Source organism: Photinus pyralis, unplaced genomic scaffold (genome assembly GCF_008802855.1).
Source record: "Photinus pyralis isolate 1611_PpyrPB1 unplaced genomic scaffold, Ppyr1.3 Ppyr1.4_LG5, whole genome shotgun sequence".
Taxonomy (NCBI): Eukaryota; Metazoa; Arthropoda; class Insecta; order Coleoptera; family Lampyridae; genus Photinus; species Photinus pyralis.
This window is the reverse complement of record NW_022170596.1, coordinates 36,018,958-36,039,706: the sequence shown is the minus strand read 5'-3', so window position 1 is coordinate 36,039,706 and position 20,749 is coordinate 36,018,958. Positions and strand designations below refer to the sequence as shown.

Genomic DNA, 20,749 nt, shown 5'->3' with positions numbered 1-20,749 from the left:
TTTCCATTGTAATTTTTTGGTAAGATTTTAAATGCGGTGTTAATGGTTGAATTGAGATGTCGTGAAATATACGTTGAAGGATTTCAAGGGTGCAAATATTGGGAGAAAGACCGTTAAATTGGAAAAAAGGATACACTTTTCTCTTCCATAATATTAACTCTGTACTAGACGACAAAATGACCATACTTCAACACAAATACATAGTGAAAAATTGTAAAACGTCCCGAGAATGCGATAGACATCTGTGACCGACATTTCTACAATGGCCTATCGTTAGAAAAAGCACCTCTATTATGCAATTTTTAAGGGCGCGTTTGGCTTACAATGCTTTCTATTGTGGCGAGGGTGGTTCATAGGGAGGAAATCGAATTTTTCAAGCCCACTTCCACAAGCATAATGCTTTTTACTACAAATACTGTATACAATGTATTTGTATACGTATATATACTGGTTTCAGAACAACCCTCAGAAATTGTGAAACTTTCATTATTAGCCTATTATACGTGCTTTTTTCTGATATGAGATTCGAAGTTAGTTCTTGCAATGCTACCGGAAGTACTGAATGTTTTGCCAATATTTTCCATGTTAATAAAGAAAAAATTCGGGCGAATGTGCGTAAATTGTAAATAATTCCATTTTTGATTAATGGTTTTCAATTAACGCCATTCTACGTTAGACAAGGCTCAGGCACTGATCAGTTAATGCCGCTGGAAAAATATATTTTCCAGGTACAGGTATCTGTAACATTTCTGGATGTGTCCTGCGCTATTTAATAAATTACCTAAATTCTGCCTTTAACTCTAATTTATATCTGTTCTCGACTTTCGTCTTTGGTACAAAACAGTATGAAAATTAGCACAACAACATGACGGTTCTTACTTTTTTTACTAGATTGAATCCGGCGGCTGCAAAAACTTTTGACAGTAGAGGATGCAGGGGATTTAGGTGAAAAATAAAGAGCGCCTTGATAAGGAGCGGGTGTTGATATCCGTAATTAACATGGATGCAAGTGTAAATGAAGGATTGACAGAAGCCTTGTACTGGCACTTGAGCCCCAAAAATTACGCACATTTACTACCCCTTTAAATGTACCTAGCAGTTAACAAACCTCTAAATGAAGAGGGATATTAAAAAAATAATGAAATTACAGTAACGATTGAGAATTGATCCGTTTAACGTCAACAGTGGCACCCTAAAAAAATCGAAATCGAACTCTTGAGCCGTTGTTAAGGTAGCGAGGTGAAGCGGCGCAGCTATGTTCTCGTGCTGAGTCAAAAAATTAATATTTAAATATTTTACGAAAATAATCCTTTCTGCTGTTGCTATATTCTCATGTTGCGATTAATATTTAAATACTTTGCGAACATAATCTATGCGCTTTTAACAATTGCAAAGCCAAAACCGAAGCAACAATATTCAAGCTAATTAATTATGACAGCCAGATGTTCATTGGTTTTAAAAAGTGGAAATAGGGAAAACGATACCCATAGATCCATATGTCTACTTCTAAATGAATATCACTGTATTGCCAAATATAAGTTCTTTTTAACAGATATTGTAAACATTAATGCCAACTTTAAATTCTCACGGTAATTTATCCGAATTTTTTTTGGAAGTCACTGGAATGCAAAGGAATTCCTTGGAAGTCAATGGAATTCTTTGGAAGTCAATTGGATTTTTTGGAATTTTGGAATTATTTTACACTTTTGGAATTCTGGTGTACAGATTTTTTATCAGTGGTGGATGGCACCTACTTTGAGTTCTATACTTTTTTGCCACTGCCACTTCTTGTAGAGACGGTAAGCTGTGATAAGATTTTGCGGTAAACTATAATAAAAAACAAAATATTTAGTATTCCAAATGTCAAAAGAAAATGCATTACCTACTATTTTGTTATCAAAGTTTAGAGTTGAGCTGAGGTTTGCTCAAGTGTTCTAAACTGTTTTAATGGGATTTTGTGAAGTAACCAATGAAATAGCAGATCAAGTATTCTATTGGCCTGTTTTGACTCCACCATGAATAAGATCTTGTGGACTTGGAAACTGTGGGTTTCAATCGGATGGTGCACCCGCTTACAATGCCCTAGTCTTGCGATAATACCCATCGGAAAATTTCTTGGAAAATGGAAAATTTGCACATCGTCGTATCTTCTATGGTTTTCGAGATCCTCATTATAGACATCCTTACCTTGGCTTGGACACATGTATCGATGCCACTTTTTTCTACGAAGGCAAACAAAATTACGATGTAGTAAGGTGTTGCGGGTTCTTCGCACCTAATTCGCACTTTGCTAGTCATGCTCCCATGCCTTGTTTCAAACTAGAGAACTATAGAAGATATAGGAAATAAGTGTTTGCGCTGGCTTTATAAAGGAAGGGGTTCCTTTTGGGAGAGCAGTTTCAAATAAAACCCCATTCCACTTAAACTATAAGAGCAATAAATTATATTTGATATTTCTTGAATGCTGTGCTATTGCCTTTTTTTTATTCATAATTCATAATTTACTAGTCCGAATGATCGCTTATTGGATATAGGACTCGTCAATTACAATTGCAAATGGAACAATTAGAAGTGAAGCACAAGTACAAGTGCAACTAATGTTACTTATCGGCCACTGGAGATGACTTTGTTCTCTACTGAGCACTTAGTAATGAGGTAAGTTTTTCTGCATATTTCCGATTTAGACGCAACAAATTCCCTACACATTTTCAGTATTTCTGGCGTCAAGGGAACATCTTTAGCATAGGCTTCATAATCAATATCCTTTTCATCGAGCTTCAACATATTGTGGTATTTAAAAGTGCATTTCAGATAGTAGTGAAAGCTCTCTTCGTCGGGAAGATCATAGGGTCCACACCAGTTTCTTTTACACAAGTATCAAAATATTGAAAGTGGTAGCTTTCCCAATCAACAATTACTTCTGGCGGTAGCTTTAAGTAAAATGGGTTTAGGTAAAGAAAAACAAACATATAGGTATACTACCTTCAACTCTACTGAACTCATTATAGCGCACAACATTATAAAAACAGTTACACTGGATCGCAGATCGCAGTACTTCATGTTAAAATACTTAATGCAGTGTCCCAAACCTTTGTATTTATGCAAGTTCGGCGCTATGTATTCGAAGTATTGATATCGCCAATTACATGTAGGTACTACGCGAATAGCGGTGGCAATTTACGTTAATCATATACCCAAAGCAACATATTCCAATATTATGCAAAGCATTCATTATTTAGAGTAGTTTTTGAAGTTGTTCAACAGAATAAATTAAGCAAATTGTTTGTGTAATTAAGCTATTTGTGAAACTAACATACGTCAAAGTCAAGGAAGGAAAGTATTGAAATGCCACTAAGAGATTATACTATGAGGTATGAGATTGGTTAAAAGTAAAGCAACTCAAAAAGTCATTATGCAAACATAAATTACGAGAGCGTATTTTCCTCCTAATAATATTAAAGTACCGGGAAAAAATACCGGTAGGCACGACATCCTTACCCCATTCTCTTTCAACCTAGCCGTCTATCGTCGAAGTGTATAGAGTTTAATGATAAATAGTGGAGCGTATACAAATATATTTTACTTTTATTCGAAGTGTCTACATATAAAACTTTTTTTTAATGCTTTCGTAAACAGCATTGCGCATTGTCTACATTAGAAATTTCATTGAATACCTGCATAAATAAAACATACAGCATACGTAAACAGTAATTTTGAAACCGGTATTAGTTTTATAGTTTCATTCAAAGTGCCTATACATATGATATTTCATTTAACTGCTTTCATAAATCAGAAAGTTGCCATTGCGCATGCGTAAAACAAAATTTTAAAACTGGTGTTAGATTTGCTTGTATTCCAAATGCCTATGTATAAAATTTCATTTAAATATCTTCATAAATAAAAAAGTTAGCATTGCACATGCGTTAAACCAAATTTTTGACACGGCGCATGCGCAAAACCAAAAAATATCGGTATGCACGGAACCCTTGGACTAAGCCCTTTCAAATGAGCCCTATATCGCCCAAATCGATTCAGTGGTGTAGAAGGAGTACGTGTGACGGACGGACGGACGACAAAGTGCAGCCAATAGCGATTTTTCACTTTGAGGAAAATACGCTAAAAATGAGCTAAATGATGAGTGAACGACATTATGCCCAGGGATTCGCCAAGTTACCATATCGGTAAATACTGTAACACTAAACCGTAGTCCATGTATGAATTAAGACGGAGGTTAGAATCATAAAAACCGTGAACTACTAGATTATTATCAACATATTAACATAGTATAAAGATCCTCTTCGTTTTAAACAAATTACGCAATTTTCTTAGAAAAATCACATTTATATGTGTAGCAATCGTCCTTTGCATGGATGACGTACCTACACCAAATATCTTTTCTTATCCATCCAAGTTCAAAATGTTCCATTTGAAAACCAACCCTAAAAGATTTGCATTCTTGTATTGGGTCATTATATATACCCTGACAAGTGTGAAAGACTGTACTGTCTCTCAGCACAATAAAAAAAAACACAAACAAAAATATAAAATTGCAAGGTAAATTATGTAAATTTTGCTCATTGTTAAAATTCGTAATTTCAAAATCGCGAGGTGTGAGATCTGTACAAGTACATATATATATACACGCGGTGAGAAGGTTGTTTCAAAATCCTTTATAGACCGGGCGCTAGATAGACTTGAGTGTGCAAAATATGAGGACCGCATTCTGTAAACAGTTTTGAACTCTGAAAAGCTTGCAGAATATAATTCTGGATGTTGCCAGCAGTTTTGTTGGTCCAATTATTTCTTATACCCCACCTCTTTAGATATCAAGTAAATAGCCTGAACAAATTATGCTTTGGCACTATTTTAATGACAATACCCAATTGTTTCTTATGTTTAAAGATTAACATAGCTAGTCAATTGTTACAACAATATAAAATAATTGAAATAAAAACAAGAACTGTTGACCAAAAAAATTATTTTATACGAAAAAGCAAATGTTAACATAAGTTATCAAAAAAGCAAAAGAGCTTTTTGTACAAAATTCAACGATGCAGCTTGTAAACTATTTCGAACCCAATCTGCTAGTTGAATCACACAGTGTAACGATGGCAAAATACGACAAATGTTTTCGCCAAGGGATTGAGCAGCCAAATGACATCCTGAAATGTATTTCCTCTTATATAAGTCATAAGATCATTCAAACCATACACCTAAACAACCTACTCGAGCTAGCTTCTTCCAGAAATAGATTTCTAGGATGAAACCATCTGTATCAGGCTAAGGATTATGATGTGAGCAGGTTGGATTTTTACTGCGTGAAATATGTTATAAAACATCCCAGAATCGGCTTCTAAATTGTTCGAATTCAAGTCAGGTACTTCAAATTATGAAGAGGCGTGAAACATTTCGTTGGATCATCAAATCCTCCACAGATATATAGGTCGCGATCTTCTTGTATTTGTGTATATCTAGGAGTGGCAGTACAGAGCATTCGAACGAGCTGTATCTAATTTATTTTCAGGGTTGGAAAAGAAATTATTACAATTTTTGGTATTTTTGTGAAATTATAAAATTTTAATCTTTTGACCTTTACTACGTAAAGTTGACTCTAAAGTTTTTATCGCAATATCATCAATTCGTTTTATTATATTTAGCTGCAAGAAAAGGTTACAGATTTTTTTGAAGAATGCCAAAGGTGTTGAACTTTTTTTAATTGAATTCAATGAACAAGTGCCATTCCATTAACAATATTAATTTTTGTAGTATTCAAATTTAAAACGTCCCCTGTCGCGTGTTTGTGGTTTTTTTTCAATTTCGAGAGCGAGTTTCCATTTTGAAAATTTCCTGTAACATCCTTCTGCGTCCAAATTTTATATTTTAAAGTTATATTATCATATTTGTTGTTGCTATATATTCGTCTTCCTAGTAATTACTTGTGAGTTTGCGTAATATTTATATGTTATATTTATATATTATTTTTATTGACGTGTAAATAATTGTTATTGCAATTTCTTTTGCAAATATATGAAGTGCTTGATATGATATCTAACAAGGACAATGTCGACCCTCTTTTCACATTTTCTCATAATAATAATAATGTTTATTTAGTAAAAAACAATTTCACATTGTAATACATCGTCACAAACATATCGATATATTTGCATTTTTGGAAGATTATTGATTTTTCTCATGTACCTATTTAATTTATGAATTCTTTATTCAGCATTTCTGTTTTAATTTCATTTGCCAACTTTTAATTAATCATTAATCATTAAAAAAACAATAATTGTCACAAAATTATCATCAGGATAGAAATATAACATGCACTCAGGCAACTTGCTCTCGGCGCAAGAGGAGGGGGTATAACACAAAATTGGACCAAGAGGTGTTCCGGAAACACCCGAATTATTAATCTACAAGCTTTTCTGAACTGGGATCAATTGGCAGCATGCGGTCCTCGGTTTTTGCACACTCAAATCCATCCAGCGCCTGCACTATTAAACATAGTCAGTAAGGGAAGCAAAAATATTAAATCTACTACAAGAGTTATAAGAGTTCTAAGGCACCTCACTCAGCCCTTCACGTGATACAACCTGTTTTCACTGGCGAGGATATGTCGACCGAGGGACTTCCGGAATAAGAAGCGCCAAGAGTCCCTTCAGTGGGCGGATAAGCGGGTAGCAGTCTGTTATGCCGGGACTTGTAAAATAGTCCCAAAAGCGAAGTCTATTTAAGACCAACTGCATCAGGATGGAGAAAGCAACGGGAAACCACTCCATTAGAGACCCTAGTGGAATTTCGCTGGAAGAAAGTGATGGACGAGTACACATTAATATTTAGTTATGGATTCCTCGAATGCTCCGGAGTTAAATATAGTTTCCTATTCAGGTCTCCGGGGGAGACAGTATCCGGGGACAAGTGGAAAAAGCAGATTGAGAATAGGGACATGGAACGTTAGAACCCCAATAGGAGCAGAAAAGTTGACAATTAAAACGGGCAATGCAACAAACCCAACAAACACATGAGCAACGGCCTAGGAATGGTTAACTGATGGCGTTGGCGGTAATATTACGGCAAGAATTTACTGCATCTGTCAAATTGTGGTTAAATATCTCATTTTCTCCCGTTATCATGGTTTAACATATTCAACCACATTGTCGATATACTATAATAGGCATCCCGTTAATTGAATTTTTCGAAATATACGAAGCGTCATTTCGCAAAGCGCAAATATCGTGTCATGACGTAGCGTAGGTGATATGTTTTTATTTGTGACCGTCAGCGATTTTTGATTATTTTATCGCAAGATTATCTATGCGACAGAGAATAGCAAATGAATCACTGGTAAGTATAATACACAACCATTAATCTATAAACGCTACATAAGAAATGAGACGCAAGTGATCGTAAGGGGGGGTCGAAGGAAGAGATTGGAAAATAGTATATTATTTACCAACGACGAGAAGTGGGTTTTCCCTGACAAATACGAAAATTCCGTGATATAAAAATCAAAAAAGCAGAGAAGCGGAAAAGAGGCAGAAAAGTAAAATTTCTCTCTCTCTTTTCCGCTTCTCTGCCTCGTTTCCGCTTCTCTGCTCGTAGCAGCGAAACAATACATCGCTGTTTTAGTCGGTATAATAAGCGAAATGACACATTTACGTATAAAAAAAAACATACTTAATGGGATTTTGTGAAGTAACCAATCAAATATTATCAAAGTGCTTGTGTGAGATCGAAGGGACTTCAGGGCATTTTTTGTGTGACCGATCAAGTATTCTATTCACCAGTTTTGACTCGACCATGAATAAGATCTTGTGGACTTGGAAACTTTGGGTTTCAATAGGATGGTACACTCGATCACAATGTCGTAGTCTTGCGATAATACAAAAAATTTGCACATCGTTGTATCTTCTATGGTTTTAGAGATCTCCATTATAGACATCCTTATCTTACACAGTGTATCGATGACACTTTTTTCTACGAACGCAAACAAAATTAGGATTGCTAAGGTGTTGCTGGTTCTTCGCACATGATTCGCGCTTTGCTAGTCATGCTTCCATGCCTTGTTTCAAACTAGAGAACTATAGAAGATATAGGAAATAAGTGTTTGCGCTGGCTTTATAAAGGAAGTTTATAATGGGGTTCCTTTTGGGAGAGCAGTTTCAAATAAAACCCCATTCCACTTAAACTAAGAGCAATAAAAGAAAAATTATATTTGATATTTCTTGAATGCTGTGCTATTGCTAATAGAACAATTAGAAGTGAAGCACAAGTACAAGTGCAACTAATGTTACTTATCGGCCACTGGAGATGACTTTGTTCTCTACTGAGCACTTAGTAATGAGGTAAGTTTTTCTGCATATTTCCGATTCAGACGCAACAAATTCCCTACACATTTTCAGTATTTCTGGCGTCAAGTGAACATCTTTAGCATAGGCTTCATAATCAATATCCTTTTCATCGGGCGTCAACATATTGTGGTATTTAAAAGTGCATTTCATATAGCAGTGAAAGCTCTCTTCATCGGGAAGATTGACTTGCCTAAACATCATTCTTGGGATCATAGGGTCCACACCAGTTTCATTTACACAAATGTCAAAATATTGAAAGTGGTAGCTTTCCCAATCAACTATTACTTCTGGCGGTAGCTTTAAGTAAAATGGGTTTAGGTAAACAAAAACAAACATATATACTACCTTCAACTCTACTGAACTCATTATAGCGCACAACATTATAAAAACATTTACACTGGGTCGCATACTGTGCACAATACAGTACTTCATGTTAAAATATTTAATGCAGTGTGCCTAAACTTTGTATTTATGCAAGTTCGGCGCTATGTATTCGAAATATTGATATCGCCAATTACATGTAGGCACTACACTAGTAGCGGTGGCAATTTACGTTAATCATTATACCCAAATCAACATATTCCCATATTATGCAAAGCATTCATTCTCTAGAGTAGTTTTTGAATTTGTTCAACAGAATAAGTTAAGCAAATTGCGAGGCAAATTGTTTGTGTAATTACGCTGTTCGTGAAATTAACATACGTCAAGGTCAAGGAAGGGAAGTATTGAAATGCCACCAAGAGATTATATTATGAGGTATGAGATTGGTTAAAAGTAGAACAAGTCAAAAAGTCATTATGCAAACATAAATGACGAGAGCCTATTTTCCTATTAAAGGACCGGGAAAATATACCGGTAGACACGAGATCCTTACCCCATTCTCTTTCAACCTAGCCGTCTATCATCGAAGTGTATATACAGTTTAATGAAAAATAGTGGAGCGTATACAAATATAAACAAATTTTGAAATGGGCATTAGTTTTACTTTTATTCGAAGTGACTACATATCAAACTTTTTTTTAATGCTTTCGTAAATAGCATTGCGCATTGTCTACATTAGAAATTTCGTTGAATACCTTCATAAATAAAACATACAGCATGCGTAAACAGTAATTTTGAAACCGGTATTAGTTTTAGTTTCATTCGAAGTGCCTTTATACATATGATATTTCATTTAACTGCTTTCATAAATAAGAAAGTTGCCAAAAATACGCTAAAAATGAGCTAAATGATGAGTGAACGACATTATGCCAAGGGATGCACCATATCGGTAAATACCATAACACTCAACCGTAGTCCATGTATGAATTAAGACGGAGTAGAAGTTAGAACTATAAAACACGTTGACTACTAGATTATTATCAACATATTATCATAGTATAAAGATCCTCTTCGTTTTAAACAAATTACGTAGGTATTTTTTTTTAGAAAAATCACAGTTATATGTGTAGCAATCGTCCATTGCATGGATGACGTACCTACACCAAATATCTTTTCTTATATCCGTCCACAATGTTCCATTTGAAAACCACCCCTAAGATTTGCGTTCTTGTGTTATGTCATTATATATAAAATCGCAAGGTAAATTATGTAAATTTTGCTCATTGTTAAAATTCGTAATTTCAAAATCGCGAGGTGTGAGATCTGTATAGGTAAGTGTATACACGCAGTGCGAAGGTTGTTTCAAAACCCCTTAAACATAGGGGAAGCAAAAATATTAAATCTACTACAAGAGTTATAAGGGTTCTAAGGGGTGAGATGCATCTCACACAAACCCTTCACGTTTTCACTGGCGAGAATAAGTCGGCCGAGGGACTTCTGGAATAAGAAGCCACCCCTCTACCAAGCGCCAACAGTCCCTTCAGTGGCGGATGAGCGGGTAGCAGTCATCCCGGGCCTTGTAAAATGGTCCCAAAAGCGAAGTCTATTTAAGACCAACGGCATCAGGAGAGAGAAAACAACGGGAAACCATCCCATTAGAGACCCTAGTGAAATTATCCTGGAAGAAAGCGATGGACGCGTATACATTATTATTTAGTATGGATTCCTCGAATGCTCCGGAGTTAATATAGTTTCCTATTCAGGTCTCCGAGAGAGACAGTATTCGGAGACAAGTGAAAAAAGCAGATTGAGAATAGGGACATGGAACGTTACAACCTCAATAGGAGCAGAAAGGTTAAAACAATTAAAAAGGGCAATGGAACAAACGCAACAAACACATGAGCAACGGCCTAGTTATGGTGAACTGATGGCGTTGGCGGTAATATTGCGGCAAGAATGTTTTCCATCAGTCCAATTGTGGTTAAACATCTCATTTTCTCCCGTTATCATGGTTTAACATATTCAACCCCATTGCCGGTATACTAGAGGCATCCCGTTAATTGAATCGAATTTTCGAAATAAACGAAGCCGAAGCAAGAAATCGGACAATAATATATTGGTTACCAAGGACGAGAAGTGAGTTTTCGCTGACAAGTACGAAAATTCCGAGATATAGAAATCAAAAAAAGCAGAGAAGCGAAAAAGGGGCAAGGAAGTAAAATTTCTCTGCCTCTTTTCTGCTTCTCTGCTCCTAGCAACGAAACAGTACTTCGCTGTTTAAATATGATAAGAGAAATGTCATATTTGACGTACGTATAAAAAATCATACTTAACCTTCCTGCTACGAAGAAGGGTACAAGCGTACCCCAATTTTTGTTTTTTGATGATAATTTTGTATTAAGTGACTTATGCGCTTTCGTGTTTTCCTCGTCCATTATGCGTTCTTTTAATTCTTGCTGATTATTTTACTAACTGCTTTTATTATTTTTCTGATTATAAACCTTTGTTATCATTAAAAAAAACTGTAGTCACTTAAAAAGGGTCGCGAAAACAAAGGTCTGGTCTGGTTGATGGGCTGGTGGAGTCATAAATCCTTATTTTTTCAAAAATGATGATGGCCGGAACGTAATTGTGAATGGTGCTCGCTATCGCTCGTCAATACGAAAGTTGGGTTTGCGCATTCGCATTCTATTTTTTTTTCTAAAAGTGGTCAATAGATAATGACCTCAAGGGGTTAACCATGGTTTCCAACAAATCCCATTTTATTTTAGTCTATCAATGCTTTTAACCATTTCCTCAAACAAAAAAGTGGACTCTGCGCATTGCGCAACCGCGATCTATTCCAAGACGTGTGTTTTCAATTCGTTTTGTAAGAAGCATCTTCAGTGAAAATTTTAGAAAACAGTGGTACAAAAGAAAGAAAATTAGATCTGCGCTTAAGTAATTTAATGGGCATGCGCAATGATTGTTTTACGTGTTTTTAGTGTGCGTATGTACAATTTATTTTTTTATTTACATTTAATTCCTTCTTTTTTTTTCAAATTTCAGAAAAGAATCGGTTCACAAATAAGAAAGTTACCACTGTGCACGCAAAACCTACTGTTTGACACGTCATTTCAATTTGATTTTATAAGAAGCATCTTAGCCTATAGAATTTATAAGCACAATAAACGGCCAAAGGGTAACATTATCCTAGTTACATGAAATAAATTGATTTTTTTCTATAACCATAAAACATTAGCTCTAGGTAAAGATCTAGTAGTGACCCATCCGTAGGGACGGACAGACGGGAACAAACGGGCCACAATTTTTGTGGAAATGCGCCAAAAATCGTTTTGCTTGATTATGCCAAAGAGTGGTCGTAGTCTGAAGAAATGTTTCCTTCATTCTTTCTGATGTGATGATATTTTCGGCGTATCTCGAATTATTACTTGTAGCACTAATTCGCGAAGAGAAATGAATTCATTTAATTAAATTATCTCTGTCTAAATCTAAAACTTAATTTTACAGATGCAATTAAAATGGTAACTATATGCAGTATACCTATGTGACTACAAGAGCTTTACTCATATCCTAAAATTGCGTCCGTCGTCTATAGTAGATATATTTCCACAGGTTATAGTTAGTAAGAATATACAAGGAAATATGATGGAAATTGGCTCTTCCCAGAAACCATTTGGGATAACTGCGTATGTTTGCCAGAAGATAAGTAGATCGTTTGTGCGATATTGTCGTGGTAACAAATTCCCTTTTGAAAACTGGTGACAATAGAGCCGATCGGGTGTGATAAATGGATTAACAAAAAGAAACGTTCCGAAACGCCGTTTATAGTATCTATAGTTATCACTTCATCAGCTCATTGGCGTAAGCTAATTGTAATTACCTGTGCTAATTAGTAGGTACCTACACATTTGCAATGCAAGGCGTAGATAAAGAGATGAAAGTATAACGGCGTCACATTGTCTACAGGCACAACCGTAGAGTCGGTGTTCCCTAAATAATGTTTACTGCAGCTTTCCAGGTGCTATTGATTGGACACCTGCGCCAGAACAATTGACTCCCATGTTGCTAGGAAACCGACCATTGCACGCTAAATCTGAGGATTTGACAAATCTGCATGCGTCGAGGACTTTGAACTCCACGGATGCCGCTAAAAGATTTCCGTCATAAAGCATTTCTTTTCATCGCATAATACTAAAAATTTTCTCAAATGCGCCTCTATTATCGTTAGCACAAAGGAGAGGTTATTAAATGATACTTTTAACTTTCCACGCGGATTCGAAATATTTAAATTGAAATTTCACAAATTTGCCTGCCCTAACATGTAACATATTCGTACAATAATTACCTTGCAACGAATGTCATCGAGGGTTAATTTATCTAACTTCAATCCGCTTATGATAGTTTAAAAAGTCCACTCATCAACGTAGAAATACTTCTTGTGTAAATGCATCTTGAAACTTCGAAAAGAACGGGGCTAGAGCTGGAAAGCGTATAGTGGACATAATCCTCTGCTAATTACACGATCATCGTAAACAGTTGTATGCGCAATAAAGGGGTACGAAAGGGTAGCCTGATCAGTACGCGTTGTGATCATCTCATATTGGACAAAATGTTCTTAAAACTATGTGGGTTGCCCTTGTCTGGTACATTTGGCAAACCACATAAGTAAATGAACGACCAATGACAATGGTTACTGTAGCCCACCACCTAAAAATAACCCTTCATTTTATTTAAAAAAAGTTGTTTTCTGCGTGAAGGCGGTTTAATACGGCATAATCTGTCATTACAACCTGAAAATCGAGACATTTTTAATATCAAGCCTAAAGATGCTTTTACGCAATGAGTTATACTGTCATACACAGTGAACTTTGGGAAAATTGTTCGATGTTTAATATTTCGAGAACCTTACAAGCTATTCGATGCTATAATTTCAATTTTTTAGCTGCAAAATTTCGTTTGATCCCTTTTTCCGTTGTTCAACTCCAGGATCGATTATTCCCCTGTTTAGCTTTAATAAAAAACGGTAGCTCTAAACTTGCATTTAAATTTTTTTCGAAAATTCGTTGTGCAGTTATAAATTTTGCGATTTCAAATGGTAGAACAATGGGGCAGAGGGCCGATTTTCCAATAAAGAATTTGATTAATGGCATAGGAGTCCCAAAGACAAGGAATTAGTGAGAACTGAGAACAGAGAGGAAAAGTACAGAACTTCTTTGATTTGCACGATAATTACTAACCTAAATATAATGCTATTTGCTATGGTTGGAAAGCATTTTTTCAGAGCTTTCCAACGACGTATCACACATGGGAGGTCGCTATTTAAGATTTAAAAGTTGTGGTGGCTGGAGCGCAGGGGGTTGGAGGGGTGCGTCGCTAACTATGTCATTGGGATTCCCCCTCTGAATTACCGAAACGGATTTTGATTTCTTAAAATATCTCGTTTATTTACTAAGACATGGGGGGTGGTAAGTTTTCAAATTGCCACCCTCTATAAGAGAGTCTTAAAAAAGTCACAACGTGGAAACAAATAACTGAAGGGTAGGGGACAGAAAAAATAAAGGAGTGGTGGACCAAAGAGTGTACAGAAGAGACAAGTAAATACAGAGAAATGATTGAAAAAGAAACAAGAGGTGATGAAACAGAAAAAAAATACAAAGGAAAAAAAGATGGAGAAATAGAAAGAATACGAAGAGCAAATCAAGTACAGGATTTTTGGAAGGTGATGAGCAGAGGAAGAAAAAAAAATAGAATAAGTGGGAGGAAAATACAATTAGAGGAATGGAAATAAATAATTATGTTAAGTTACTACCATGAAAGCAGGAAATTGAGAAGGCTATGGAAGAGGAAGGGAGGAGGAGACAGAATTAAGGAACTATATGGATAAATACGGTTTAGAGTAGGAAAAGAAGAGAAGGGCTCCAAAGTGTTTTGGACATGTAAAGGATAAAAGTAGAGATTAAGGGATGCCCGCTTAGTCCATCCTTATTTAATCTCTCCTTAAGAGACAAGAATAAAGTAAAAATAAACATAGGCAAGGTGGAATGATTGTAATGGGAAGACAAAAGATATGGTCCCTGGTATACGCGGAAGACGCAGTGATCATGGCAACAGAGGTAGAACAGATGAAGGTAAGGGAGACAGAATGGAAATGGAGGGGAAAAAGAATAGAAGAGGTAAAAAAAATTAAATATTTAGGATACCAAGTGCAAAATATGGAGAGGGATGGGGGTGTGGTCCATAAAAAATGTGGTAGTTACTTCACGTTTGACTACTAGCATACTCGGTGTGTAGTCTAAAAATTAAAGTTGCTAATTAATTCGCTTCCGTTTGTGACCAGTATTTGTGTTTTTTTGAATAAAAAAATAGTGAAGCAAGTGTTTGTTAAAAGAAAACGGGTTGGCATTTTTAGGTGAAATAGTTATAAGATTTGTTTGTGGCACTTACCTTTAAAGAAAAAAGCATTACGTGCAGTTAGAAAGGATGAAACGTTATTATTACACAAAATGGAGCAACTTGGTTGCGATCAAGGAAAAATTAATTAAACGCCCCTGCATATTTTCGCTACGCTGGGAAGAGTTACTGTTAAGTTCCGGTGCTGATTTACGTATTCGTGTCGTGAGATTTTATGAATTTAACACAGTGTGTGTTAACAAAATTTGCGTTTGTTAAACCCTTCACGAGAGTAAAGCAGGCGAGTCCTCCGTTTCAAAAAAATATTCAAAATCCGTTAAAAACTGTTAGATTCATCCTGTTGTGATAATAAATAGAATTGTGTCACACCGTTAAACCCAAGGATCAATCATTCCAAAAGATTTCATCCCGAGGGCCGAGGTTCCCTAGTTAGTGGATGAAAAACTTACCCGGTGGAAAAACTTAAGGACTTGTAAATCGTCTAATTATTCTTGCTGTAAGGAGGGTTGTCTCCAGCCTAATTTTGGTATCAACACCTACACCTGAAAACCTGAAAAAAGAAGAAAAGGTTTAGTAAAGAAATTTTGAGCTGTATGTTCTTAAAGAGATCAACCTGATGCCATGAAGTCCTTTTTGTATTCAATGCATTGTACTATTTAGAAGCCCACTAAAGTTGTTTTTTGTTTTTTATTTAATCGTTCAAATTTCAATAAAGAAAACCTTCACTGTAGTGGGTTCATTGCAATTAATTTTTTAAGAACTGTGTGTGTGTGGTAGTGTGGTATATGATTATTAGGTTCGATATGTAGAAATGGTAGAACGCTTGATGCAGACCTTTCTGCATTTAGGCGAATTGATCTTTTTGGCTGAGATTGTTTACTTACACATTATATATACGTCTTTTTTTTTGTATTCTACATATATTCAGTCAATAAAGTACAATTATTATTATTATTATTATTATATTAGGTTCAGGCTAGTTCAGAAAATCGTGGCCACGAATTTTTATTTTGCATTCTTGTGAAAAAATTCAGATTCATTTAATAACCTCGGTAAGTTTATGACGAAATTAAGAGACATTCGACAGAAAATCAAGTGAATTTGCGAAAAACTTGATAGGAACGTAAATAGCAAACGTGGAATAACTTTATTAGGCCTGTAGAGGAGCGTGGGGACTTGAAGCAACATTCAAGAGAATTTGGGGAGAACTACCAAGTGTGAACCCGCTGTACAATTTTGAACGTGTGGGTTTAATTATCCATTAAGTTTTATCACCTGCTATCACTGTTAGGTACTATCTAATCAAGACATCATTTTTTGAAATGTGGACAATTTCTGTGTTCAGGCAGACGGTACACTACAAAAAGGTGAAGTAGCTACTTATTTTCGCCTTGCATAGTACAATCATATCATAAAACAAACAAAACTGACGCACACTTTTGATTCAACTACTGAATAAATCTGTACAAAAGGGGATAAATATGCGAGTTATTAATCAGTACGTTACTGAAGTAGGTTCTCATTCATATAAACAGACATATGTGTGGTTGGCTCATCAATTTTGCTGCAAGGGTAGTGAAGCGTGCCTATAACTATTACACTACTAACCCCGGCCACTATAATTATCATCATAATGCGTATTACAGGGTAATTATTAAATCTGAATTCATACGCTATGCTAATATCTGCACACCCTAAATAATATGTTGAAGTACTTACATACAAATGGGAAAAGGGGGCTCGGGATTTTTATACCGTATTATGACGACGTATATAAGTTTTGTTTTCAGGATGAGCACTGATTAATTGTATATCTTTGTCGAATATATATTTTGTGTTTATGAAATTTTATCGGTCTTATGGCCACTGTTTGTCGACATCTGTTACATTGTCGTGCTATGGTTATTACAAGCGGCTTAGTGGACACACATCTGCTAGACGTGAAGATTAAAATAATCTTCATTTTTACACCCGTCCGTGATCTAAAGCTCATGTTAAAGCAATTATTAGCATACAACTACTGCTGTCGCTTGAAGTAAACCCTCGAAAATTTCGTTTATTTGGCTTACCCTGTAAGTTGTAATGTAGGTAGTAGTTAGTTACATAAAATACTAAATTCTAATTGTAATTGTTGAAAATCCAGAATAATTAAGTTTAAAGAAATTCAACTTTCATACTAGAACTGTGCTCGCATCCACCCTCAAAGGAATGTAATTGCAATAAGAAATTAATTTGAAATGGTACACTGATTTGTGTTTTAAGTAAAATGCAATTTTTATGGCAACTAACTGAAGTTCAACTGTAATACTTAAAGCTCCTATGGAGCAGGCCATAAAGGTAGATGGAAAAATCTACAAAACTCATGTCATATTTTACGGGATTATCGTTGTATGTAAATGGCCGCTCAATATTGGTAACCGTTCATGGAGTAACTAATGATACATAATAAATTTCTGACGCATAGGCGTTATTCCTCGGGTTATTTAATGAGCTGGTTTCCTGCACTAATTTTATTTTTTTAATCTATACAAAATTTAAGCTACATTTGGTACAATAAGTGACAGTAGGACTAAACTGAATGGTTTTTGCAAATTATACTCATTCGATAAATCAAATGACAAATGAATGTATGTATGTGTAGGTATATGTATTAAAAAAGCTCACAGAAACCTCACAGTCGCATTTTAATAAATTTTGGAATGGTTGGTTGCCTAAATGGCAGTAAACTTCATTACTTTAGACGGTGATCGTATACATAGATAATATGAGCAAGCTTTCCTATGCTTTATTTAAACAAATACTGAAAATAATGTGTACGAAGAAGCACATTTTCCCAAAATTTTGGAAAAACTCAATTAACTGGGGAACCTTTCCATTTATAAGTTTATGGTCTTTGTACCAAAATTACTCCAAATTTTGAGTAGATTTATGAAATGAATAAAATGTTGCAGGGGCGAATGTTCTGGGAGCGTACAGTCCACGGGCGAACATAGGCAACTAAGTATGCACTTTCGATCTGGATGGATATGTAATGTACCTACCTATATTTGTGTTACAAGAAACCGAACGGATGCGCAATCCTGACATCATACCTTAAGGCCAGGAAGCTTTCCCATTCGCTTCATGCAAAGCAAGTCGCGTGAAACAGATGATCGCGCATTCTAATGACATATGTCATTCTTTTATTTATTTATTTATTTATTTATTTATTGTTACAAACTACACAGGGCACAGCCCTAATTACGTAGCAGGTATCTATTATCTATTAATTAAGGGTTGCTGAATAATAAGTATATAATCTAATAATGACATTCACCTAAAAAATGCTACAAACTTTCACCTACAAAAAATTAAAAAAATATGATACTGTTGGGGTGTAAGAAGCCCTACTAATTTTTTTTTCTTTTATCCTTAATTGAAATCATAATGTTTTATTAATTGTTTGGAAAAAATGTTAAATATTACAGTAAAGTCTAAATCTAGTAAACTAAATAATTCGTTGACAAGTCATTATCAGAAACTATTGTAAGCGTACGTGACTACAGGTACGTGCAAAAAAAGGTACATTTCTGGCAGATACACGCGGAATTTTGATTTGCATTAGAGTTAAAAGATAACTATCTTTGATCCTGTAATTCAGAATATTAAAAGCCAACTGCATTAAAATTATATTTCTCCTATTCACTAAGCTTTGGATTTCAAAAACTTTCCTTAGTTCAACCGATCTAACACTGTTATAGTTAGGATAAGTGCCAAATTTTTTATAATAGAGAAATCGTAAAAACTTATTTTGGACTTTTTCAATTGCTTTTATTGAATTACACGTGTTGGGATGCCAAACTGTGCTAGCATATTCAAGCTTTGGTCTAATTAATGTAAAATAAAGTCGTTTAACTGTACTTATGTTTTTGAAATTCTTGGTTTGCCTCACAATAAAACCCAATGTTTTGTATGCACCAGCCACTGTAATATTTATGTGTTTATTAAAGTTCAATTTATCATCGTAAGTTACTCCAAGATCCTTTATGGAAGTTACACGTTCCAAACTTAACCCGTTAATTTCATAATTAAAAAAGAGTGTACTCTTCTTGCGCGAGAACGATAATACATTGCACTTTTTTATGTTTAGAGGTAATTTATTCAAACGGCTCCACTGATGCAATTTATTAAGATCATTTTGAAGATATAAACAATCAGAAATACTGGTTATAGGCATAAATATTTTTTGGTCATCCGCGAAAAGTAAAGATTGAGAGTTACTAAACTGAGAAGGCAGATCATTTATAAAAATCAGAAACAGCAAAGGTCCCAAAATAGAGCCTTGCGGTACTCCAGAATTAGCTTCAAATTTGCCTGATGTGTTACCATTAAATTTCACTGCAAGTTTGCGACTGCTTATTTCAAATGGGGCGTGGAGCACGAAAAAACAAGTTCAGAACATAATTTGAAGATGTATTAGGTACTGTAAGAATACAATAATAATAATAGGTATAAATTATAAATATTATTTTTATTTTATTTATATTATTTTATTATTACCTGTGGATAGTGTTTTAACTACGGTGCAATTGGAACCTACTTATTGGAGATGGGAAGTAGAAAGTAGGTACCTAAATTTGAAACATTTTTTCTCGGAATTACACTGATAAAATAAAGTCAGAAAAAAGGGTTGAGCACGCCTCATCGGGATAGGTATTCAAGGAAATAGCATCTTTTAAACGGAATGGATTGTGTATTTTAAAATTTTGAAATGGAGTAAGTGAAGTTCTGCACATTTCAAACTGAACTCTGAGTAGAAGCTGTCTCTATTCGACAAACCCATGCTATATAGCGTCTTCAGCTAAGTAAGCTAAATTTAATGTAGCCCTCAATACCTACTAGAACTAGTGCTCCTTAAAGGAAAAAACTCGTACCTACAGATGATGAAAATTTGATTTCTCATAGTGGTCTCACTGCTTATAAAATCTGACACGCATGTTAAAATCAATGCAACGACTCGAACAGCAAATCGATGGGGAGATAAATTTAATATTCTGAAGGAAAGTCTAAGAATCGTTTCGCTATAGGAAATAACGAAGTTTAAAACAGTGAATTATCTTTAGCCCAATTCGATTATAGGTATTCCAGACTCTAGGAAAATCTTAACCTTTTATTTTCCCGCAATCTACTCACAATATAGGAGCATTAAAAGTATATTTTATATTCATTATGTAAATAGACAGGCAATTTCAATGAAAGTTTCACATTTATTACATTTATGACATTTCAGAGTCATTACAGATGCTCTGTAACAGAGTTATAGTCCTTGGAAGAAGAAACAATTCCTGCGCTGAGTTTTCAGAGTATTAAAAATGCTAGATTCTGTATACTACGAATTATGTTATTAAACTTATTTGAGAATCGGGAAAACGTGATACAAAGAAAAAAAGAACTACAGCTCTATACAATTCAAAAACACCTGTATAAAAGAAGGAGACACAAAAAATTAACATTACAATAGAAAGGCGGATCCATTGAAAGTTTCTAACCATAACCTGTGTTGGTAATACATAAAACTCCACCCAGTTTCTCCATTGGTTATACACTGCAAGTTCAAGCACGCGCGTTTCGGATACAGTCCAAGTTTGGAACATGTTTCAGGACCAAAGAGTCCTGTGCTT

At 35.1% G+C, this 20,749-nt stretch overlaps 1 protein-coding gene across 1 annotated transcript; it reads right to left on the bottom strand.

Annotated features, from left to right (window-relative positions):
• Positions 1-8,199: 8,199 nt before the first annotated feature.
• On the bottom strand, positions 8,200-8,884 carry LOC116172346. The gene is made up of 2 exons (XM_031489551.1): positions 8,700-8,884; positions 8,200-8,651 (listed from the first exon to the last, which is right to left on the bottom strand). Exons 1-2 carry the CDS (start codon positions 8,784-8,786, stop codon positions 8,298-8,300), a joined length of 441 nt encoding a protein of 146 aa, XP_031345411.1. The 5' UTR covers positions 8,787-8,884; the 3' UTR covers positions 8,200-8,297.
• Between the last annotated feature and the right edge of the window lie 11,865 nt (positions 8,885-20,749).